Source organism: Heliangelus exortis, chromosome 6 (genome assembly GCF_036169615.1).
Source record: "Heliangelus exortis chromosome 6, bHelExo1.hap1, whole genome shotgun sequence".
Lineage (NCBI taxonomy): Eukaryota > Metazoa > Chordata > Aves > Apodiformes > Trochilidae > Heliangelus > Heliangelus exortis.
This window is the reverse complement of record NC_092427.1, coordinates 23,957,440-23,982,774: the sequence shown is the minus strand read 5'-3', so window position 1 is coordinate 23,982,774 and position 25,335 is coordinate 23,957,440. Positions and strand designations below refer to the sequence as shown.

The following is a 25,335-nucleotide window of genomic DNA, read 5'->3' as shown; positions in this document are numbered from 1 at the left end:
ATTGCATGAGCAAATGACATAGCCATGGTTTTTAAAAAGAAACATTCCTGAGCCTTCTAAAATCAGCATGCATAGCAGATACCTTCCACAGTCAGTGTCATTGAGATTGAAGCTTTGCCTGCCCTGTTCTGAGCAATTACAGCCCATTCTCCAGAGTCATCAGGCATAGCAGGAACAATAATCAATGACTGGGTTCCATCTTCTTTAATCACTATTTTATGGGTGTAGTCATTAACCACTTGCTGACCTGCAGACACACATGAAAAGAAAAAGTTACACTCAAAACAGTGTCTCAGTAAAATGAAAAATGCAGATACGATTAGTTTTTTTAAGATTAGTTGTTGATGAAAACAAGGCTGATGTACCATTATGGAACCAATATGTCTCTGGCATAGGTCTGCCAACAACTTTTAGGTCAAATCTTGCAGTCTGCCCCTGTGAACACTTAAATGATGTAGGCTTCAACACAAAAACTGGCTTATACAGTCTCTCCAATTGTCCTTCATCAGTTTCTTCTAATCTGCGAGCAGGAGAACGAGAAGGAGAACTGCGGGCAGGAGATCGGCTTGGAGAGCGTGGAGAAATAGACCTGGAAGGAAAAGATAAGACAGATGTGTACAACACTGACAGGATAAATAGAGTTAAACTTTTTCCTTTAGCATAATTTATTTTAAATAGATTAACCAATCTATCTATGGAAGAAATTGTTACAAAACTGATTTTTATTTGTAGTCAATTTTCTTTAGGCTTTTGATGGCACTTTGTATAGCTGATAGTATTAGGATATACCAAAATGAGAGAAATTTTGTGGTTTAGGATACTTTACACATATGGATGCATTCCTGTGTGCATTTGTGAATGTATCCATATGGATCCAGAACCCAGCAACAAGAATTTTTTTTCTGTCACAGAAATACAGCTATTTTAAATTTAATAATTAAGAGCTACACAGAGTATTAAAACTCCAAGTGTAGAATGATTTTTTTTTGGTTTTCCAAAATATTGAGTACTTTACAAAATCAGTATCATTGCTGAGGTTGTATATCTGATATTGTGGCTGCATAGGCATGTGAATGATGGTCCTCTGGGAACTGCATTGCTCATTAAGAAGGCAAATCAGACAAAGAAGTGTAATATAACTCAATATAAGCCATGTACACAGCACTCAGAACTTCTCTAGAGGTATGCAAACTCCATCAACTTAAGGTGTTTAGCTGCTGTGTAATGGGTCTTTGTACTGTCCCTTAGAGCAGGCTGAAGTCTCATGACATTTATATATTACTGTGTGCCTACCTGTATCGTTTCATAACTTCTGGTCCTGGCATATAACCTGGAATTGCTGTGGGTGCAACTGGCTCAACATAGAGTTTTGCTGAGCAAATGGCATTTCCTTTCATATTGCTGGCAAAGACAGTATAAATTCCTTCATCTTCAGGTAAAACAACAGGCAAACGCAGACTGGCGGTGCCATCTGGCAGAACTTCCATGTGGTAGCGCTCTCCATGCCTTATGCGTTTACCATCTTTGTACCATGCAACCTGCATGGAAAGAAAACAGAGGAATGCTGTGTGAGCTCTCCTGAAGACAATGAGCCAGTAATAACCCATGCATACAACATATTAAAACTTCCTGGTTTTCAGCTGATACTTCTTCACAGCCCATGTATATGTGTTAACATTAACATTTTTACTTTAGGTAAATAAGACTAAATAAAGTACCATGCTTTCACAGGAGCCTAAAACATGAGTTTTGGAGCTAGAAGGAGATATAAAACTTATTTGGATGTAAAGCAAAGTGACCCAGACTGGACTTGCTATTACGGTCCCACTTGTGTGGGCTAATTTGGAGACAGTCAGAAGCAAGCCCAACCACAAAATCTAACCTACCTCTGAACTGGCTAATCAGCCACTATTCTATTCATGGGCAAAAGGAAAATTCAGCTCGATATCAAAACAAAAGACTGGATTTCCTTTAGGATTTACTGTTATCCATGAAGAATGTAGAATTTCTGATAACAACATGTTAAGTGATTTTTTCAAGTAAAACACCATATGGTTTTTTAATAGATAATGTCATACAGGTTTGGGGTACCTTTGGCAATGGATATCCAGACATCTTGCAATGAAAAGTAACTCCTGTCCCTTCAAAGGTTCTGTAATTCTTTAATCTTAAATCGAATCCTGCTTGTACAGCTACAGATTCAGAAACATCAACCATCATCTCCTCTCCGTCTTCTTCAAGAAGTTCATCTAAGGTCGTCTTAATAATTCTGAGTTCAATTTCCTTGATAAGTCTTTCTTCAAAAGAAGAAATGTGGAATTCCTATACAGAAAAGCAAACCCTTTAGTTCTGTGTGGCAGCTAAAAACCTTGTAAAGAAGTGATTTGCACTGGAAAAATGTCAGTATACACTAACACTAAATGAGTATTGAGTGGTAGACATACCTCATCTTCTACAAAAGTTCTGACCATCACTGTATCTTTTGCCATTTTCTTCCTAATTAGGGCTTGTTCTTTTTCATATTCTTTTTCAAAGTCACCATATGAAATAGCTGGGGCTACCTCAGCCACTTTAGGTTCCTGTACATATGCAGTCATCTGAGTTTGGTACATCATTTCTTGTTGAGATTTTATGTAGGCTTCATAATCAGCTAAGAATCAAGAGAACATTAATATTGATAAGGTTTTGGAGGTTTTGCTGAATGCAACAGAAAAAAAAAATGTACAAACTTATTTTACTATTTACTAGTGATTAAACAGAGCTTCTGTCTGTTTAGCTGATAAAAACCAAACAGCAATAAAATAAAAATAGAAGACTGATGCTTTCAGATGAGCTCTATAAACAGGTAAACTTTTACTGTGTTATTTAGGTATTCTAGTTCTCAAAGCAGAACCACCTGTAGAGAATATTTTACAATTTATTTACCATGGCTTTTCTTCCTGAAAACTTTCATGCATTTTTACAAGGGCAACCGAGCAAAAATAATCAGGTTAGGGTTTTTACCCTGTAATAAAACAACCTATTGCTTGTTTAACCTCCTTTGCCACATCACTCTCTGAGTATCTTGTGTTATGCAGACTGTCAAAAGGAAGAGGTTCCTGTAGATACAAAGAATGTCAGTCCTTGAAGAACCTGACATCAAATACTCCGTCTTGCGGAAACAAAGCCACTGGATCTCCCTTTATGTCTCTTGAATTGATCAAATTAAGATAAAGCAGAATTTAAGTATTTTCCCATTTTAAACTGAATTCTAAGAGATATTTTTCTGATTTCTTTTCTGTACCTTCTTCTAGTAAGGAGACCGTTGCAGAAGCTTCTCCGTGTTGATTACGAATAACAATGGTGTATTCTCCGGCATCATCGGCAAAAGTCATGGAAATTTCAAGTTTGCATTCCCCGGTTTCTCTTTTATAACTCACTTTGTATCTGCAGAAAACAGAAAAGTACCATCTCTAATTCTGATGAATAGACATTTTAGTTAATTTTCTTTTAGCTGTACAACTTTTGCAGGCAATTCTCACCCAGTGAATCTGCAGAGCAGCGTAAGAAAAGTAACAGTGCAGAAACTACAGTACCAGTCTAATTTCTGTTGTCATTAAAAAAAAAAAAATGGGATGCAAATACCAATACTGAAATATCAGAGATCAGATGTGGTAAAATGGCATATATTTTGTGCACATAGTTTGTACTTATATGGGTCATTATGGTGTGACACATTTTAAAAAGTGCCACAAATTTATTTTTCCTCTCTGATAGAAAACGCTGCTGTCTATTGATGATGTTTGCATAGACAGAATGCAAACACTGCATAGACAGAATAAAACAAATGCAAAACTGCTTCCTGAGTTGTTTATAAGGATATGCAGCTGTGAGGTTCCATCTGGTGGAATTTTGTCTCAAACAACAATTTGGCAAATGAAATATTGGGGCTGAAAGAAAACATGTGTTGGAGGTTCCTGCCCAGGTGGCTGGCTAACAACCACTTAAGACCATGGGCCAGCCAAGAATAGCATTTTCTGTGAGGGAAGAAAGAGACCCTCTCAGGAGACCCTCCTGAGAGAAGAAATTCCTGGTGCCAAAATCAGCCTTGAGAGCGGTGGAAAATTTTAGGGGGTGAGATTCCAGGGGCCTGAATCAACCATGAGAGCGGTAGGAAGCTCGGTGTATATAAGGAACACCAAAGTGTTTATTCACGGTCTCCTACAACTAACCCACCACCCTGCTCTGGACCTTTGCCCCATCTGGAATTGGATCACCATCCCAAAGAAGAAAGATCACTGGATGGCGCTGGATCCATGGGTGGTGATATCCCTCTTTTTCTCTCTCTTAACTCTTTTCTCCATCATTCTTTCTCTTTCCTGATCTCTATCGCTTTGCCTCGCAACAAAGTTGTCATACCAGGATATATCACTTTGCCTGTGTAATTTGTCAAATAAAACTTTCTGCTTGCACCTCACCCTTCGTGGTTGAACTTTCTTCTCATGGATCTGAATTTTAACTTACATCAACCAATAGGGTGGATTGAAACAGTAGCATTTCTCATTTTGTGGTCTTTGGAATACAGATATTTTAAAAATTGGCAGCCATCTGAAGTCTCACATTAAGATACAACCTTACAGTTTTTCCATTTAAAACTTCAGAGAAATAAATGATGTTGTTTAACTCAGCTTCAGTAAAGGAATCAAAATTATCAAACTATAATTTAACATTCTTATAATTGTTTTTAAAGAGTATTTTTGTGCATTATATTCAAAGTACCTGTAGCCAGTCGTTAGAGGAACTCCACCTTTTTTCCAGTAGACATGTGGCTTTGGGTTGCCCCCTACTTGGCATTCAAAAATAATGCTCCCACCTTCGATTAGTTTATGTACTATAGGTTTTCTTATGAAGAAAGGAGGTACAGGTTCTCCCAGTGTTTCCTCTGCTGCAGCAGAGACATCTTCCATTACAATGTCCTTTGTCTCCACATATCTGAAATAAGATTCCAGTGCAGGTAAGTGAGTTAATACCTGAAGGTCTCATAAAGCAAGTGCAACAAACTAATGAGCACAGTAGGAGCAGACAATTTAGGAATGTAACTGTACCGTTTTTCTTCTGTAACAACCTTCTCAGAAATGGTTTCTCGAGTCTCAATTTCTTCTGAAACTGCAAGGCAAATCAATACAGTTGATTTTAAAATAACAGTGCTTAAACAGTAAATTTTGTTCACACAAAGAAAGAGAAGGCTAGCTCAGTGGACTGAGGAAGTCTCCATCAGCTCATAATTGACCTTTTCCTCATATTCTTAGAGTCCTTTTACCTAACAGCCCTGAAATACAACTAAAGGCATATGCTCTACCTAGAAGCTCACAAAATGTCAAAGTTAAATTACAGGTAAAATGCAGCTAATAAAATTGTGATCTTCATAAAGAGATAAATATACCTACCTTTCACATGTAAGTGGCAAGATGTGCTGACACTCCCAGCCTTATTGGTAGCAGTGCAGGTAAATCTTCCACTGTCTTCTGCAAAGGCTTCACGAATCACAAGTCGAGCAAGCCCTGCTTTGAACGTGATCTGGAAGTCCATTGAACTCTCAATCTTATAGTCTTCCCTGTACCATGTCACAGTAGGTTCAGGATAACCAGAGATATGGCACTCCAGAGTAACAGACTCTCCTTCAGTCACAGTCTTATTTTTGAGGCCCTGTATGCAAAAAACAAGTACCACAATCAGTATATATTTTCACTACTAAAAAGCCATTTAAATAACTAAAATCTATTTGAATGGAAAACCTAATGTCTACTTCAAAACAGTGTTTTTTTCACTGTGAATATCCAGGGATAAAAAGAGGCATTTTCCAAAGAGAAGTATGAGAAATTTGATTTGGGATCTCTGAATGCTATTGTTATCAACAAGAAAACAAAAAGGTAGGTTGATGTTTATGCAGATCAGGTGAAAATATTTCACCGCAGCAAAGGTCAACCTATGAAATTACATAAATGTGAAGAATCACTCTCATAACAGACCTTCAGAATAATTTGTATCAGATACTGTTTGGCTGAGAAATCTAAAACAGTGTTTAAAAAATAAACTAGAGCCAAATTTTCATGGTCAGGCTTTCAAATTAAAAAAAATTAAGATATGAAATGGGTGAAAATATAGCATAACTCCCCTTATCTACATACAAATTACTTACTGCAACTAAGGTGGGTGGAGTAGCAGGGATTTCTGCAGGCACAGGAACTCTGGCAGCTTCTGTCACCTAGGTTGTTTAAAGCACAGTTAATAATTAACAAAGCTAAGGATTTAGCAGAATTTAGATAAGAAAATAAATTAGGTAAAATGAACTCTTCCTGTCATAGGTAAATATTAGGTAATTAGAAGGACTTATATAAAACAACAAAGATGAAAGTCGCCAGAAGGCTGTAATAGTGGAAAATTCCAATGAGGAAACAGCAAACAAGCGAGGTTATGCTATGCTTTTAAGATGAAATTCAGTCAAAGTGATGAAAATTTGCTTACTAACATACCTTTGCTTCACTTTCTTTCTGAAACACCATGCGTTCGTCCCGCACTGCTTCATCTTTAAAGCTTACACCTATCTCTTTCTTTGTCTCAACATCGTAGCGACTTTTATAGGTCTCAGCAGCCTCTCCAAAAGGAAACTGTGGAGGAGCAACTGGTTCTGCTTTTATCCTGACTTCATGTGGCTTTAGCTGAGGGGGTTTCACAGGCTTGGTAATCTTTTGCACAGCAGAAGTAGCTGATAACTCTTTCTGCAGAGTAGCCATGGCAGATCCAGCTATTGAAACCTAGGGAGAAGGGAAAGAGTTAAAGATTTGTTATTCTGTTTTCAAAGGAGTTACTTCCTTAGTTGCTTATTTGTTGGCACTGCAAAAGCTATATATTAAAAAACTATTTCTAGTTTTAGATTGCACTAGTAGAATACTGAAAATATGCTTGTATTATTTTTGATGTATCTAACATTCAAACATTTTCTCTTTTTTCACTTTAGAATTTGACTGTTTAATGGTCAAGAAGCTCTTAAGTGGTGCAAAGCAGTCATTTTTCAAAAGTCCAGGTAAAGAGAGAAAGTATGCTTGAATGAGAAAATTATTAAATGGGAACTTCTAGTATTATGTGAAGGAATCAAACAGAAAAATAAACATTAAAAATGGATGAAAAGCTTGTTTAAGTAATAATACCTAATAATTTCAAATCACACTTTAGCAGTTCATGTGTTCCTTTTCAGCACTGCTCTTTATTAATCAAAAAAGCCAACAAAAAAAAAATGTAGAAAACATAAAAGTCTTCTTGTGAAAGCACCATACTGGAGCGGGAGAAAAAGCTAAATGGAATGAGTGAGCTACTGGCATGCGGTTCTTCTTGGGTTCAGTTTTCACTTCCTACCTCATATGTCTGTTCTTGTTTAGGGACAGTAATTTTGGAGACTGCAAAGTGGGGACTTGGCGTGCGGGGTCGTGGGTGTTCAACGTGAATTGTTTTCTCAGTCTTAGTTTCTGCTTGTCTTTTTAGCTACACAAAGCAATGAAAAAAATTGTTAAGAATGTGAGGATATTCTCCAAACATAGTTTTTGGAAAAGAATGCAACATAAACTGAGTCTAACCTCTGTTGATATTTGAATTTCTTTCTTTTCAGCAGCTGAGACATGTTTCTCAGGAGGAACATACACAGTTTTAACTTCTTTAGTGACAACATGACGTTCTGCTGGGGCTTCAGCAACATGATCTGTTACAATATGCTCTTTAAAGCCATATTCCAGAGTTTTCTGCTTTACGTAAGCTTCATCTCCTTGTTCTGGTTCCCAAGGTGATCGAACACGTGCCTGATCAACTGCTGCAACAACTGTAGCTACAGCTTCAGCCCTTTTCCCAGCTTCGCTCTACAGGTAACATCGGAAAAATTTATACAAATATTCATCATTTTATTAAACTCTTGCATTTCTGGCAAATACTTATAAATATAACGCTCGGTGAAGTATATTCTGGACAAAACCAGACTGTAGAGATAGGCAAAAATAAAGATGTAAAGAACAAATGTGTTCACCCATAAATACACTTCAGAGTCAATAGATTCAAATACACACATTTCTTCTAAGCGCTATCTAGACAGAACATACCTATCATATACTTTATACATGTAAATTTTTATATGCAAGCCCACAGTTAATACTTCACAATCACATTTATTGCCACTTCTCTAAGAGAACAGTGGGTATACAAATGAATACATAATTTTGAAGTCAGTATGCTCACTAGCTCCATGTAATTGTTGCATGCTACTAAAAATGTAGAGTATGTGTCTAGCACCTGATGTGAATACATTTACATATGTAAATAAGTATTTATTAAAAATACCATAAGCATAAAAAATTTATCCAGTGCTACTCTATTTTAAATTATTTGACAAAAAAAGAAAACTGAGCTTCCTGAGAAATCAGAGATAATACTATTATATCAGGACTTGCATTGGTTTCTAATAATTGATAAATTCTGTCAACTTTTACGTCACCAGGGTCCAAACTTCAGCCCAGTCAGCCACAGGTAGGAAATAGGATGGTTACCTCTAGTGTTTGTAATTACCATCACAACAGATCTGGATGTAGCAACAGAGCATATGAAATGGATGCCTTGTAGACAGCAAAAAAAAAATACTTATACATAATTTCATGCTGATTTTGAAATCATTATGACCTTAAACAAAAATAAATAACATGAAGCCACAATGCAATTATTTACAGAGATTTTGTTGTATTATTAAAGTAGCATTTAGACATCAGAGACCTTTTATTAAGCATCGTTGCTGATTTCAAAATTGTTTATATGAATTTGACCCTAGATTTACATGATCTAACAAGTAACTGTAATCTCTTAGCAGTCTTACTCCTCTGATTTTTATATGCAATGCTCTTCTAATTATATTTTATAAAAGTATTTTATGAATGTATCATACTGTTTCCAACAAAGCAGATAGACTAAACAAAAACTGTCGGCAACTATCCTATGCTTCTACATGTGAGATTTCCTGGCTTAATATAATAGAAAAGCATTAAAAAAAAAGCACTTAAAAGTGGCATTTCCTAACAGGCTGAGACATAAACTGCTTTACCACTAGAAAATTAGTCTATTACTTGACAATCATCTCACTTAACAGGTAAGTTATTAGGAATTAGATAAAGGCATTCTATTTTTCTCAGCTAGCTCTTGGTGAGGTTTTCAAATAAAACAAATTACAACAGTGCTTTTCAGACCTGCAACAGCTATATTCACCTGATCATAAAGTAGATTAATTTGATATTGCCTGGCTGTAATTTCCTCTCAAGTTCTCTACATTGTGAGTGGTGCTTTGGTTTTATCAGTGGCAATTTTTTTTTTTTTTGAACTACCGTAGATTTCTTATCTTCTTTTTTAGTCTAGTTATTACAGCAGATATAAAAGCTTCAGTTGCATATGATCTTGAAAGATATTTGAGCAATGGGAAAGCATTTTGGAATGAGAACAGGGAAGAAAAATTAAGGAGTTAGATCCTGCAGAAAACTCCTTATAAGTACAATTACATCCCGACAGCTATTTAAATTAAAGTAATGATTTTTTTAAAAAGATGTGTTTCAGGAGGCAGTCAGTCCATACCAAAGGTCAGTCAGAAGAAAACTATGGGCATCCTTTTAATGAGAGCAGTCAGGAGAGAAAGGTAGAAATGGAATAGTATAGTCCAATTAACAGGAGTTCTAGAAGTTTTTAAGGGGATTACATCTTAGAAAAAATGAGTTGGAAATGTATAGTTTGTAATTTCTGAGGGATATATAAAGTTTGCAAAGAAGAGAGGATAAAAAATTATGTTTGTAATAGTGCTATTCACCTTTTCTTGATTTATGCTCACTTGTTCTTGTTTGGCAGCAATTCTTCCTTTGCTTTTCATTATTATGACTGGTGGTTTATGTTTATCAGTGGTAATTACTACCTTAGAGACAGAAGGTTTCATATCTTTTTTCTTATCTAGTTTTTATGTTAAAGAAAAATAATAGTAATCAGTTATGCCTGCTGTCAAATTACACAGCTTTTCAGGAAAGTGAGTTAAGGTTTCAGAATGTAAATTAATAAGAGAAAAGCATCACCTAAGAAATGAAATAATTCCTTTGTACAGAGTAAGGTATAGCCTGTCTCATGTGGTAGCTGAACTGTGTGTATTCAAAGTCATTAGCGTATTACGTTGATCTCTGTGAATTAAAAAAGACTACTCCCACATCCTATTTAATAGAGATATCATTTTTATGTTTTGTGGAAATTATTTGCAAAAAAATGACTATTTACTAACTTAATATTTACTCCTGTCGGTACACAGAACTATTTTATAGGCTGTTCAAAAAACAATGGTTCCACAATATAGTCTTGCAGGTGCATTCAGTCCTCATGCAAACATTGCTTTAAATCAAACTGCACATGTATCATGAGATATAGTATTACCTTCACAATTTATCTTCAGAAATCTACCATTAGACAAAAGGCAAAGGTAATTAAGCATCAATTAAATTCTGATAATTCTCTGGTAATCTGAGCCATAATGCTCAAAGGATTTGTAGGAAGGGCAGCTGCACTCTTTCTCTATAGACAGAGCTGCTATTAAGTCAGTAGAAATGGACCTGCAGTGCTGGGCCTAGATTTTGAATAGTTTGCTGTATAAAGCTTTCATCTTGGAATCTTCTCTTCTTTATGAAACAGCAAAGATTCGTATCACATTTGATGAAGAATGAGGTTTCATAAACTTATTAAAGTATATCAGTGAGCTAAAATTCCGCAACATTTATTTACCTTTTCATGAGCAATGTGCACTTCTTCGTGTCTGGTAGACAGTTCTTTAGCTCTTGATACTTTTTCTTGCTCTTTGACTTTGTCTGTGGCAATTATTACTGTGGGTACTGGAGTCTTCTCTGGTTCTTCTCTTACCTAGATGTTTACAAATAAAAAGGTTTAATTTACATATTGTTTTAAAATACAAGGTGTATGATTTTCAGTACATTTGGGAAAGAGAATAAAAAAGACAATGCACAAAAAATACCAGACTCCAGATTTCAAAATCATCTAGTCTGGAAACAAGAATAAACACATAAACAGACTTTTAATAAAACTATAGACATTTAACATAAAAATAACAGAACATTCCACAAACTAAAAGCAGTAATAAAAAGACTCAGATCACAGAAAAACTTTCCTGCATTATAATCAGTTTGAGAAAGCGTAGGATATGAAAACCAAGCTTCAGGTAACTTGAATTTTGCCAAGAAGTTCAGATGTAATCTGTACATAAATATGTAAATTTTTGCCGAGGTGGTTTTCTGTTTCTCAGTACTTTAAAGCTAGGTTAAACTTTCTTCCTTGCACATTTCAGCTAGAATGCAAATGTAATATTTCTCTCTAAAAGCTGGTCTTCCACTAAATCTAACATTTATTCTTTTTTATGAGACAAGTGTAAGTAATTAAACAATCTGAATTCCATTTACTCATCAGTATTTTCAAAATTTACTCAAGGCAGAATGAGTTTTTCCTCCTTTTTCTGATCCACTGTGCTGCCAGCAAACAAAGTAAGCTACAAATGGCTAGCCTAGAACAAAAATAAAATAAAAAATCCTTAAAAGGAAAATCTAAGAGGTATTTCCTACATTTCAGTTCTTTAAATGGTTGAGAATACTATCTAGTAAATCACTATATGATATACAGTACCATTTTTTTCCCAAAGTTAGTATTTTCTAAGTCTATCACATTCTTAGGTATTTATAATGGAACAGAAGTAAAAAAAGGAAATACAGTGATCATCAAGAAGAGTCAGGAAAATGACAGCAATGTAAACTAGAAGAGTGCACATATAAAACGACAAAATAATATTACAGTATGTCATTTGTCTTGTTCACAGGCTTGACTTTTTGATGAGATAGTAGAGTTTTAGAGAAGGCAAGGGGTGACAATCATCTGTATTCACCTTTTCATAAGAGATGTGCCTTTGTCCTTGTGAAGTAACAATTCCTTCTCTAGTTCTTGATATAATTGTTTGTTTTGTGGCTTTATCACTGGTAACTACTACCGTTGCCTCCTTTCTCATCTGATTTTTATAGCAACAACAAAAAAAACAAAAAATCAAACAAAGCCTTAAAATTCATTTCAATAAATTGATCATCAAAAGAACAGGAGAAGAAAAAATTAGACAGGAATTAAAGGGAAGGAAAAATGATTAAGGGAAAATTATTTTATTCCTAGTGGGGAAATTATGAGATATTACAGAAAAAACTTCATCAGTGTAAGAATAATGTTAGAGAATAAATGACAAGGGATAATAGAGGATCACTTTCATATCAGGCATTCTTAAACTTAAAAATAGTTTAAGAATATTGCTTCAATCCTGCTATGATGGAAAGCAATGGAATATGTGATCCTCAAGCATTCCTTTATAGTTCAGATGGTCTTTAGGAGCATGCATGCTTTTGCAGTGCACTGAGTAATATCTTGTTAATTCCTCACAGTGAATCATGCCTTGTTTGCATGTTGGATGAAGGATTAAAGGAAAAATATCAGTGCTCTATTTCTACCTGCTCCTGAACAGGTTGAACATGGACTGCAGTCATTGCTGTCCTTTTAGCAGTGTGGTCTACAACACTTGGAGATGGTTCTCTCACCATGGCTTGATCCACAGCAGCAACAACTGTAGCAACAGCTGCTGTTTTTTCACTGTCCTTTCTCACCTATAGTAGTCACATCAAAAGACATTTTTTTTCATGTTTTGCATACATTCAGAATAAGCACAAGACCAGTACAGAGACAAAATGTTGCAAAGAAGCATTTCAATATTTGCAGTGGAACTCTCTCAACAGCAGATACACGTTTTTATACACAGACAACTAGATTTCATTTAGCAGCTCCGTTCAGCAGTGACCAGTACACACAGACAGCAGATTCAATGCTCTTTCCAAAAATAGACTTTACCTCTCTAGCACCAGCCACAACATCGCCAGGCATAGCACCGCTAATGGTAACTTCTTCTTGGACCCCGTATCTCCCCTCCCATCTTTCTTCAGTTCTTATTTGGGTGGCACTTGTAGATACTCTTGTTTCCTGTATCTGAGTGTCTGTGGTTGCAACATATCCTTCCTGCTTCCAAGGAGGAAGGACATCAGACCCAGGTGTTGTCACTATATGTGTTTTACGGATTGGAGATGGAGATTTCACTGGTCTGATAGGTGAGGTGGAAATTCTTCCAGCAGGAGAAACTGACCTAATGAAAGGTAAAGTATTAATGTTATTAATTTAGTGCCATACAATGAGAACTATATAAACAACTTTAATATGAACTTGAATTGACTCCCCATTTAGGGTATATTTATATCATGGTTTGAGTGGACCAGAAAAATTTTTGATACCAGTATGAGGACCTAACGAGAAGGCCTTAAGGACCCTGAGGGATCCCAGAGGGATGGAACAGAGAGAGATCTATTCCCTCCCCTTCCTGCCCATACTCTATCAAAGTCAGGCAGACCAGAAGCCCCACTCTCTTTGCCCAATCTTGGCTACTCTGCTGTTCCCCTGCCCTCCTTTACCTCCAGCTCACCACCTGCACTTCAGAATCCACATCCATCAGGAGCTGGGAAGAGCCATGGAGCCCCCTCCTGAGTCAGCCCTGCCCCAAGGGACCCTCAGGCACCTCTCCCGGGGGGCATCAAGGTCGGGTTGTATATATATACTTGTGTATATTTGCATATATGCTATTGCCCTTCTCTTGTCCCAGTAAATTTGTTCCAGTTCTAATTTCCAACTTTTAAGTCTCTCATCCATGTTCCCCTCTTATCTTCCCTTGGGAGGGTGGAGGAGCTTTAATAGAGAGCAATTTTGTCCTCTGGTTTTTGGCCCACCCAGACTGCTAAACCATGACACTTAAGTACTTTGTAGTTTGATTTTTAAAAGGTTTATGAGGTGTTCTACGTGTTATTTACTCTCATCTGTTTTGGACGTTATGCCTAATGTGTGTTTTTGTTACACTCAAAACTGTTAGACATCTTTGTAGCTGCTTAGAGTTTAAAAAATGAGCGAAAATGTCAAAGGGCATGTCATTCAGCATATATTTATTGAATGTATCAAAATTTTCCACTTGCTCTATCTTAATTCTTCTAGTAGGAATAATAAAAAAGGCTTATAAGGCCGTATTACATACTATATTCTTGAGCCTATCTGTGTAGAGAGACAAAATTATTAGCGTAACTGCTCTTTGTAAAGTTATCATGTGGCAGTCATCTAGCAACAACCATTGTATACTCCTTCACCACATCTCATTTCCATGTGGCATCCATGTGTTGAAACTCCAAGCAAGCTTCTGATCAGGGCCTGTATTCTTTGCTACACTTAGGGAATAATTGGTAGCCATTTGGAAGGTGCTATTTTCTAAATTTTGATATTCCGTAAATTCAATCCTACTCCTAGCAGATAATTTTAAAGTATTTTCTGAAATGCTTCAACAGACTTTCTAACTGAGGTTTTGTTTGAGAGGCACTTTTTTCCCAGGTAATGTAAAGCAGTGTAGCAGTAGGGGGCAGCATCATCACATTAATTTTTAGATTTATTTTCTGATGTGTTATATGTCAAAAGTGGTTTGACTAGCAGGAGACTACAAATTTCTAGTTCCATATGCACTCTAGATGGCACTAGTGAATTATTCTTTCATCTGTGCATTTTTTTTTTTAGATATTTAGCTTTTTCAGTTATTTAGGTACTTAATTATTTATCTCTTACTGTCGTTGCAAGGTATTCTCAGTGGGGCAAAATACACCAGCATACCTATATCTGGCAATTTAAATGGGGCTGTTCTGAACATTCGGCTTGAAGACATTCCTTCCATTATAGTAGTTCAGGATGCTGAAACTGCAAGACTTCCAAAGCAATTTTTACCTGTCTTTCAACAGAGATATCCCTCGGTATCCTAGACCACGAGCCTTGCCTTTCAGATCACTCACTTTCCCTCTCAAGACCTTTTGCGCAGCAGAGTTAAATTTGATTTTTCCGTAACCACGTTTAATTTGCATACTTACAAAACACAATTTTGCAGTCAGTACCAGCACACACGTAGAATGTGTGTACAAGTTTTTTTTACGTATTGTTTCATTCTATCTGCCTGTTATTCGAGTGTCATCACTCTTTCCTCTGTTTTAAATAATCAAGGGTCAACTGCTCTACTGATTTAATCTTTTTCATCATAAGCTTGGAGCTTTCATGGCTAATTCAGCTGTATGTAAAGCAGTCAAATGGGATTTATTCTCTAAAGGATTTTTCTCCATATGGGAGAGAAAATTTACATAAGAGGCTTCTGTAGCACTTTTATAAAAGCCTCTATAGCAGTGTCAAATACATCACACTATAACTCAACACTCAGAATAAACTTAGTATTAGGTCAGTGAATTCTTCCATTTTGCACTATGGTGTCATTGTACATTACTGTTATATGTGAATATGATTCAAAAAGCAATCTCGTTTGGAAGAATAACATATTTACCTTACTGGTGAGGGTGTCGGTGCTCTGACATGTTTTACAGGTGATGGTGATTGTCTAACAGGTGATGGTGATTGCTGTCGGGCCATTTGTGCTTTTGCAGTAATTACTGTTGGGGTTGGTGATTTTGAGGTAGGTCTAGGAGGCATTCGTGGAGGTGCTTTGTGTGGGAGCTGCTGGGCTGTTGCACCCTCAACAAACATTTCAACACTTGTAAGCGATCTGGCATCAAAGTGGGTTTCAATTTTCTGCAAGGAAATGAAGAAAACAAGTCTGAGATACTGTACAAATAATCACACACAAAGCCTTACCTGCTTTGTTTTTGAAAAATATACCTTTTCAATTCTGGCTTGTCTTGTTTGTGAAATCTGAGCAGTCGAAACAATTGTCTTAGTCTTTTTAGCAGGAACGGCTTCTTCCTCGCCTTTTGAAAGAGAAAACTTAGTCAGGAGAATTGCATATGGCAACAAACAATAAGTAGCTGCAAAACCAAATGAATGGCCAATTCCAATTATATACAAAATATGTATAAAAAACAGAGAAAGACTTAAGCCACCATTGGATTATCCTGCAATACCTAGACATGCAATTGTGAAAATAGTTGAAATAATATTTCTGCATTACTATCTCGTTACAAAAAAAACCAAACAAAACAAATTTACTGTAGGTTGTTTAGAATCAGTTCTGTACCTCAAAGAACTACACAGTCTGGAAGCCTGACTGTGGTGAAATCCAAGTAAGACTGCTCTGGGTAGAATGATTCACTGTTATAATTTTCCTCTATCCAGTACCAGTGTTCATTCTTACCAGGCACATCTACAAGACCATGTACAGTTGTGCAGTCTAATATATTTGTTCTATTAAAGCCAGCTTAGAAATACAATTTTGAGAAATCTTGAGAACAAAATGAGAACAGTTGAATGCATCCCACACTTTTGTTTAGAGAAGACCCATTCTAGAGAGAAGGTCCTTTTAATTTTACAGGCAAATAGCTTGAGAAAGAAGGTATAGATGAATTTATTGGTATTATTTTGAAATGGTAGGTATTGTACCATTACAACAATAAATCCTTTCTTATTTTTATTGCTTGCAAATTCACCACAGATACCTTGAATCAGCAGTTCAGCTGTTGAAGTAGCACGTCCCACATTATTTGTAGCATTTACTGAATATGTGCCGGAGTCTTCAGGGTATGCTTCTGCAATTATTAAGCTGTAAAGGTCTCCTTCATGTAAAATTTGAAAATCGGGGGAGCTTTGGATTTCTACTCCATCCCGATAAAACTTCACCACAGGTGTAGGGATTCCAGTCACTCTCACGTCAAGTCGAACTTGACTTCCCTGCCTTGCAGTCATGCTCTGTAGTCGTTGTGAGAAGTTTGGTGGTGCTGTTGCAGCTGCAGTTTTATTGCAGAAATAAACAGAAAACCAGTAATGGTTAGATATTTTCACTAATAGAAGTGCACAAGGTCTATTTCTCCTTCACATGCTACTGACAGATGATACTACCTTCTTAAATATTCAAAACATTAAGAGTTGATTTGCCAAAATGCAAACACCCTTAACTTTTATTCATGTGTTTAAAATTTATGATATTTCTGATGATAACCCACAATTGCACATGTTTCTAGAATTAGAGATACATCGATTGTAAGCGTAGGTCGTATGTGCAGTCTCTTGAGCATGGCACTTCATGTAAGTTATTCTGTTAATAAATGTATTTTATATCATTAAATATCATTAAGGGTTCCATCCTGTCTAACTTTACCTTTTCTTTTATGCATAGTTTGAATGTAGCCATTGTGACATATCACATCAGTAAAAGTATAAAGGGCTAAGGCAGAATTTTATAATAGTGGTTAAGAATTTATAAGATCAAAATTAATCATGATGCAGTTAAGGTGAAAATAAAATGGCTAGAAGTTAGTGTAGAGAATATATGCTGTATTCTACACTGCTTTAGTAAAAGGATTTTTGTTTCTGTTTCTTTGCTAATCATATACTTCAAAATTTTTTCATTATCTTTGACTATCTGCTATCACTCCCTTTCTCAAATATCTAGTGGAAAGAGGTGCTTTTCTTTAACGGTTTAGTACCTGTGACAAGTAGTTCAGCAGTACTAGTTGCTTGTCCAGATCCATTGGTGGCTTGTACAGTGTATCTTCCACTGTTGGCTTCTGTCACGGTGGGGATCACCAGTTTAGCGCGGCCATCACTAAACGAGATCTGCACACCGGGCAGAGTTGCAGTAGAAAGAACCTGGCCATCCCGATACCAGCTCACCTCAGGAACTGGAAAACCTGAAGAAAAAAAGTAGTAAAAAGAACATGAAGATGCTATTAAATGCCAGATATCCAAAATTACGGTAATACACATACAGTTACAGCGGCATGTAATGGCATAGGAATGGATTGCAATTAAATATCCATTTACAGACTGATAAACATCTTTAAAATGCACAACAGAACTACACGGGGTACTGCATTTAGAAAATAATTTGAATAATGAGTGGACTGTAATGTGTTGTAATTCTGTTGAGGGATCATCAAAATTATATGGGATGTGAACTGATGCATGTGAGATATTTTTAAAATTTATTTCCTAATATCTAAGTAGCATTGCCAACAAAATTATCCAGTCTAGTACTTTGAGAGCAAAGTAAAAATGATAACTTCCAACCAAGGTAATTAGTTGTCCTTACACTAAATAGTTTTAGAAAATGAAGTGACAGAAAATGTGACTTCTGTAGACAATAATATGAAGTGTTGTTAATGTTTTGGGGGTTGTTTCTTTTTTGTCAAGTGAATTCTACTTGAGTTGGATTGAAAGCAGTGAGCTGGAATCAGCTCATGTGTTGTTGTCAGGGTCATGAGCAAGACTCTTGTGATTGGAAGAGTTTTACCTATATCTACAGATGCTTTTTTGGCTTTAAATGCTGATTTAAATTCCTCGTGGAAATTCCAGCATTCTACTCAGTCAAGTTTATTGAGCAATTGAAATCCATTTGACAAGCAGGTAAAATTCTTATCTAAGACACATATGGAGAACAGCTATTTTAAAAGAGATACACCAGCTCAAAGTCTTTTTTTGTAATCCTGGAGCACCACTTCTCCAAAATTAAAAACCTTGCAAATTCACTTCATGTACTTCTCCACTCAAACCAAATCACCAATTGCACTATACCGGGGCTCAGAAACAAAATCTGAGACAGCACTTACTACAGCTTCTCTAATTTTCCTAGTTCCATCTTTGTGATTTGGAAAACCCCAAGACCACAGAATTCTGTTTCCTTTCTAAAGTATCCCCTCTATGAACTCATTTTTTGAGGGTTTAATGTGCCAGGAATATGACTGTGTAAGACTGAAATGAAGGAGAAGCTATGTAGAATGAAGCTTTTACTGGTTGTCTTGAGTCACATCAAATTTGGTTAGGAAAGTTTTAAATTTTGCTCATAGTGGAAAAACTTATTTTTACATATATATAAAATAGAAACATACACACAGAGAAAGATAATATGGCCATTTTAGAGTGTTAGAAATCAAAAGATTAAAAGTACATTTAAGATGTGTTAATTTCACAACTGGAAATTACCAAGCAACCCTGATGGAGATGGCATAAATAAATTTTGTACTACTGAAATAGTACAACTTGGGCACAAGTTGTACTATTGGGTACAACCATACTATTGGTACTCTTGGGTACAACCATAGAGTGTCCAGTAGATCCCACTGATCTCATCCCAAGCTATGTGACTTCAACATTGGCGCAAATGAGTTTCAAGGTTTTTTAAGCTAGGCAACCAAAAATCATGTCAATAGTGAACTTGAAACATTGCCAAACTGTTTTATTTTCTTGGTGCAGCATCACGTTAACAAACATGGGGTAGGTTGAACAAGGCCTGCATTTTGAAAAAGGCAGTCTACTTCAGTGTCTCGTACTGTTACAACAAGGGATCTAAAATTAGGTGCCATTTTGAAAATCTAATCCCACATTCATATTAAAATAAATCCAACTTCACAAGTTTACTGGCATTCTGCTAATTCTGTGTCACAGAATTGAAGTGAGATGGTAAAATCTACTTCAGATTATAGATGGTTTTGCCCAGACTGTATGGATTAGGGACTTTCCCAGAAACCAAATTACACTGTTGTTTGAATATTAATTATTAGGACATTCTTTTTTTTAATTTAATTTTTTTCTAGAGGTTTATTGTGCTTCATTGCTGAAAAGAAGAAAATTAATCTGAAGTGCCTGAACTTCTCTGCTTAGGGACTTGAACTTAATGAGATTGTCCTGCCAATGACATGAGCTACAGGAACTGCCAACTGATGTAGTCTTGTGGGCTGCTTCCAACAATATGCAGAGTGTAGAGGCTGGCTTGCATTGGGTAATATCTAAAAAATAATCAGTTCAACCAAAGTACAAAAACAAGTACAGGTTTCTGCATCAAAAAAAATCAATACTTGATCAGTTCAGCAGAGATGTGAGGATAGGCGCAGTTCTAACACCAGCAGCACTGCAGACTTCCTTGACAGTTTTGTGCTGTCTCATGTCCCCTCAGTCACTGCTCCTCCCGTAATTATGTCCTAACTACTCTGGCATTTACTGTTTTTAGTCATGGTGCTTATGTGTTCTGGGCTTTCTGAGCACAGGGCAAATACTGGGTATTTTTGTCTGGTATCAAACTTTTGTAATGTGGCACTTAACTCATGGCCTGATGCAACAGTATAATTAATTTGTTCTAGTTTACAGACTGCAAAATTGCATCTCAAGTGGTGGATAAGATCTTTCTGGTACCCTTAGATGAACTGGACTCTTCATGTTTGGACTATAGTTCTGTATTGATACTTGAGTTCCGTAAAAAAAGGAAGTGTTATGAGAGATAAACAGAACATCTGAATTTCAAATTCACAGTTATTCATGATAGATAGGGAGGGCAGACAAAGTAACAGAATAAAGCTATGTAGTGATTTATGCAATTATTTCAAAATATTAAAACTTTAATATTTTTAATTCATTAGAAAAACTAAATGCTAATCCGGTGTCAGATCTGTCAGTCTTGGTGTATGCTTTTGGCACAGGAAAGATACTACAGAACCCCACAAGATGAATAACATATAATGGGAGATTGCCTCACATTATATTTGGAACCAAAATACAAATATGGCATATGCAACTGGAAAAGCTGATGCACCTTCTATTAAGAAATCAAGTTCCCCTCCCAAATACTCCAAATGAAAATAGACAAAATCACATACTTAGTCATAATATTAGCATCCTAAGTTCTGATTATCTATTTGTAATAATAAGTATTGTAATAATCAGTAGAAAAAAACTTGTTCACATAAAATTTACAGTGTGCAGACAAGAGAAGGCCAGAGCAGCTAACTGAAGAGTAGAGGGCCAAAAAACAGAATGGGGCAGGAAAAAAATGGTTATAGTGTACAGGACATACTCAAACAACTCGTGTGAATCTTGTGTGAGCTAGTGTTATCCAAAGGGACTAAGGGATGAGCCAGAGTGGACCACAGATGTCAGAGATCTTTATAGGTGCACAGATCATATGTTTGCACCTGTCACAGAGCATCTGGGTAGTGTTTTATGGTATGTGGATCATCATATTGCTCATGCCTGTAAGACAATATAATTCTACCAGCAGGAACATGTGTCATTTCTTCTTAGTCACTGCTGAGGTCATGGCCACTCTTAGAACAGGGTGTTCATTATCTGGTAAAGTTATCTTGAGGGATGCAAGTGCTTTTGTACAAGATGGGGTGTTTTAGTAGTATGTAAACTGGCCAAATTAAATAGCATTTAAAATACGCTGCATCTTTAAGTTGTGTCAAAAATTATACTAATCCATGTACTACCATAGCTATCACCATACACATCTAGAAAACTAGGGTTTTCCACACCCTTCTGTGGCCACACGGCCCCAGGTTTTGTTCTTACAACCCCCCTGCCAGAACTCCAGATTTTAAATCTCAAAGGCACTGAAGATAGAAATACAAGTGTCACAAGTTAGATAGAGTAAGGCTTAGTACTAGGCAAGTGAAGAACTAGCATATAAGAGCATATGTATGCCTTGTCTTTTGCACCTTGACTCCTCATTTTGCCTCATCATCATACAAACAAGATTGCTCTCTCTGCACCCATGTGAAGTTCCCTTATTAGCACGGTATGTAGTTTTATGTACGTGCTTTTAATGGTATTTCCCTCCCAGTTTAGGTGATTATAACATACATGAGGATTAGACACAAACCTCATTGTCAGGATGATTGGCTCCTGTCTGGGAAGCCTTGTAGCTTTATGCAATATGTTTATGTATATCTGACACACCTCACAGTGTTGATCATTACCATGTGATGTGGATATATATAATTGACATTGCAGCCCTGATCTCTACACATTCAGATCAGATTATGATCTATCATTTGTCTTTGAATAAAAAGTAACAAAATTAGTAACAAAAAATAATCAATCTTTTAAGTATAAATGGGAAACTTACCACTAATATGAGCCTCAAAGGTTGCGGCACTACCCTCCAGTGCCACAACACTTTGTAAAGGCTGTGTAAATGTTGGTGCTTTTGTCGTCATCTTTACAGGCACTCTGAAAGCAACAAAAACATAGTTAGCTATCAGTTGTGAAACTGTTATTACATTCACATTCTTCTCGCTAGATTTTAGGAATATATTTAATTAATTAAATAATAATATAGTCCTCTGAGTTTTAAATCATATTGTCCTGATGAAAAGTTAAGACTGTATGTTTTGATGAAGTTGGATAGCAAATTACTGTTAGAGCACACTTGGCTGAGTTGCATGTGAAACTGTTATATTTAGTGAGGCTGTGATTTGGCATTACAAGTATGCAGCAAGAGACAAAGTTCTGCTTGATTCATTTCATGACCTTGTGCAGGTCATCTAGCTTCTTTTTGTCCATTAATCTCTTTACCTAAGCAGAAAATACTCTCCATGTAATTTTTTTTTTAATTATTTGAAAACATTTTGTTACTTCAGAGCATTTTTATTTTCCAGTGGGAAGACAACTGGCTAAGTAGCAAATAAATTTAAAAGTCTACAATATATTTTGTTTTTATTAATTAGAAAAATACCGGGAGCTCCTCTTTTAAAAGCAGTCTGTAAGTACTGAATAATCTCATTTTACACAACAGCATATTGGCATGAAAAATGCAGATAAAATTTTCCTCTTTCTTAGAGAGTATCTCAGTGGAATTTTGAATATGGTAAGAGAGCCACCTTCGAAATGTGAGCTAGGATATAAGGTAGCCACTGCCACTGATGGTTTTAACAACTGCAGGTCCATGTGATGTCTGAAAGACAAGTAGTTTGCTTTCACTTCCTAGGCCACAAGATCTTACTTTGAAGTAGCATGCTGCCACTGGAAAAGCTTCTGTATCAGAAGAATGCATATTTGCATGAACTTATTTACTGAACTATGAATTGTGTAGGGTTTAAAAATGTAGCTAAATTCTCTATCTTAATTGTGTCAGACAACCATTAAAGAGCATTTTTCTCATTAAAAAATTCCCCTGAGAGCATTTCATGTCTTACTAAGAAAGAGTTAAACCCATATCCTTTTCAAGTCAATCTCACTCACACATTTACTGTTGTTTACTTTGGCTTTTGCATCTGACCTTGTGGCAGTCTCAGGCTTAATTTAAAAAGCAACAAAAAAGTGAAGTTTCTTTCACTATGAGTTCAATTTATGCTACCTTTCAAAAGGGTGAAAATTTTTCATGACATGAGTTCCTTCATTAAAATCTGTGTCTGATGCCTGTATAATCCAGGTATAAGGGCAGAAGTGGATATTGTATTGGGATTTTGAGCTACTTTTTGTTGCATTTACAGGTTGTCTGGATACTTGTTCCAGCTTAACAAAGGAATAGCCTTTTATCAAAGCTTTTCAGCTTTGAGTGTTGGGGGAAATGAGTTCTAATTACAAAGAAATGACTAGGATTTCATCATAACATAAAGCTAATTGTCTGAAAGGAAGATGAAGAAAAGTATCTGTCACATGTAATTCACTAAGATTACTTGTGCTATAAATATGCTTTGAAGCTAAGCTAAAATATATGGAAGTAATCCTGCAATATAATTAAACATTATGAAAGTGTGTATATATATGTGTATATATATATATATATATAAAATGCATGTGTGTGTATATATATATATATATATAATTTCCCAAGTCCAAAATAGAGTGGAAATAATTTAATTAAGCAGAACTGTAATTGATTTTACACAAAATTTATATATTTCATTGTCTAGGCAAATTTCAGTGCTGAAGATCTGATCTTATAAGGCTTTTTGTATAATTAGAATTGAAAGTATGTATCCGAAATGTCATGTTCCAGAAATAACCTTCCCAGCTATGAATGACAGCAGACAAGTGTTCCAGAGCTGCCATGTAATTGATACCTTAGCAGTTGATTCCCTTAAAAAGTCATCAGTGCTTAGCTGATACCATACTCATTTTATCAGAGCTATTCTTGGAGCTTCTCAGTTTATCTCTCAGAAGCATAACCTTGAGCACTCTCAACAGAACAAAGTTTTTAAGTTAAGCATGTGTTTCCATGTACTTTTAAAATCTTAATTTATATAGCCTTTAATATTAAATATACTTGAAAAACTTTTCACTGAGTGCTATGAAAATTTACTCCCAGAAATTCAAGATATACTCTTACCAGATAATTTAAGTGTTCTATGTCTATAGTCTGAAACCTATACCCCCTGTAAGCAAATTTATAAATAATAAATCATATCAGGATTATTAATGACTGAACAAATACTCATTGCACCACCAGAAACATGCTACTAACCTGATCTCTCAAAGTGCCTGTTAAGAGTGGGCTAAGCCCAACGAAATCTTCTTGAACGACGTCCTTATCCAGAGTAAGATTTTTTAGACAATCCCAGCATGAGAAATGTAGAGCCTCTAATCAGAAAAACAAAACTACACAGTCTTGACAGTGTAGTTTTGTTTTTTTGCAATCCCTACACCCGAGGCGAGGCGGGGAATGCACGACTGCTCAGAAGTGCTAACATAGTTGTTTTGCTTTATATACCCCTGCTCTGCTGACAGATCTGCCTCATCATGTTCTGATTGGCTTCCTAAAAGAAAGTATCTTGTGAGAGGGGATCCACTCTGTGTAACCATACACCACCTGTTGGTCTGATTGACAACACTAATTTTGGAAGCACAAAAGGGATTCACTGAGGAAACATCATCTGTTTGAAAGATTTTGATTTATAATTCAATTTTGCTTATAATGTGCAGTTTAAAAACTTGAAAATTTCTTAAGTCATTAGTACAAGATGAATTAAGTAGTAAAGTAGTTTTAGCAGAGGATATGGACAAGTCAGAGATTCAGCCTTATTTTCTTTCATTATAAAACAACCAAGAAGCTACCAAATGCATCTGTCAATCACCAGACTAAATAAGTAAGCTGAGTTCAGACATGTGGCTGCATATGGTTAGAAAACACTGTTTAAATTAATTTTTCCATAACTTAGAATTCTAAAATTGTATTTGGTAATTCATAGATTTGGTGCTCTGGGTTTTTTGTTTCTTTCACAATTTTTCTGCTGGATATTCTAAGCAGTTAAACATAAACAATAGCACACAAAGAGCAGGAATGCAAATTATGTGAAAATAAATTTAACACAGACAGCTACTGCTATTTTTAAAAAAAAAAAATTTTAAGCCTAATGGCTTTTTTCTAGATATTTGGAGGTTTCATCAGTCTGTGCAGCTAATTCTACCACTAGATTGGTTGCCTCT

General features: G+C 35.9%; 1 protein-coding gene across 3 annotated transcripts in view; it reads right to left on the bottom strand.

The window, feature by feature from the left end:
* TTN (titin) overlaps positions 1-24,597 on the bottom strand; it is a 237,288-nt gene extending 212,691 nt beyond the window's left edge. For all 3 annotated transcript variants that reach the window (XM_071747224.1, XM_071747225.1, XM_071747226.1), the window contains exons 1-23: positions 24,374-24,597; positions 22,034-22,137; positions 17,622-17,825; positions 16,635-16,922; positions 15,862-15,950; positions 15,530-15,774; positions 12,976-13,264; positions 12,582-12,734; positions 11,978-12,097; positions 10,813-10,947; positions 7,611-7,886; positions 7,393-7,518; positions 6,513-6,794; positions 6,179-6,244; positions 5,427-5,685; positions 5,085-5,145; positions 4,759-4,971; positions 3,284-3,426; positions 2,445-2,650; positions 2,092-2,322; positions 1,294-1,538; positions 366-589; positions 83-247 (exon numbers count right to left, since the gene is read on the bottom strand). In XM_071747224.1, the coding sequence (XP_071603325.1) occupies positions 83-247; positions 366-589; positions 1,294-1,538; positions 2,092-2,322; positions 2,445-2,650; positions 3,284-3,426; positions 4,759-4,971; positions 5,085-5,145; positions 5,427-5,685; positions 6,179-6,244; positions 6,513-6,794; positions 7,393-7,518; positions 7,611-7,886; positions 10,813-10,947; positions 11,978-12,097; positions 12,582-12,734; positions 12,976-13,264; positions 15,530-15,774; positions 15,862-15,950; positions 16,635-16,922; positions 17,622-17,825; positions 22,034-22,124 (4,111 nt within the window). In that variant the 5' untranslated portion in view covers positions 22,125-22,137; positions 24,374-24,597. The remainder of the gene's footprint in view (positions 1-82; positions 248-365; positions 590-1,293; positions 1,539-2,091; positions 2,323-2,444; positions 2,651-3,283; positions 3,427-4,758; positions 4,972-5,084; positions 5,146-5,426; positions 5,686-6,178; positions 6,245-6,512; positions 6,795-7,392; positions 7,519-7,610; positions 7,887-10,812; positions 10,948-11,977; positions 12,098-12,581; positions 12,735-12,975; positions 13,265-15,529; positions 15,775-15,861; positions 15,951-16,634; positions 16,923-17,621; positions 17,826-22,033; positions 22,138-24,373) is intronic.
* Positions 24,598-25,335: the final 738 nt, after the last annotated feature.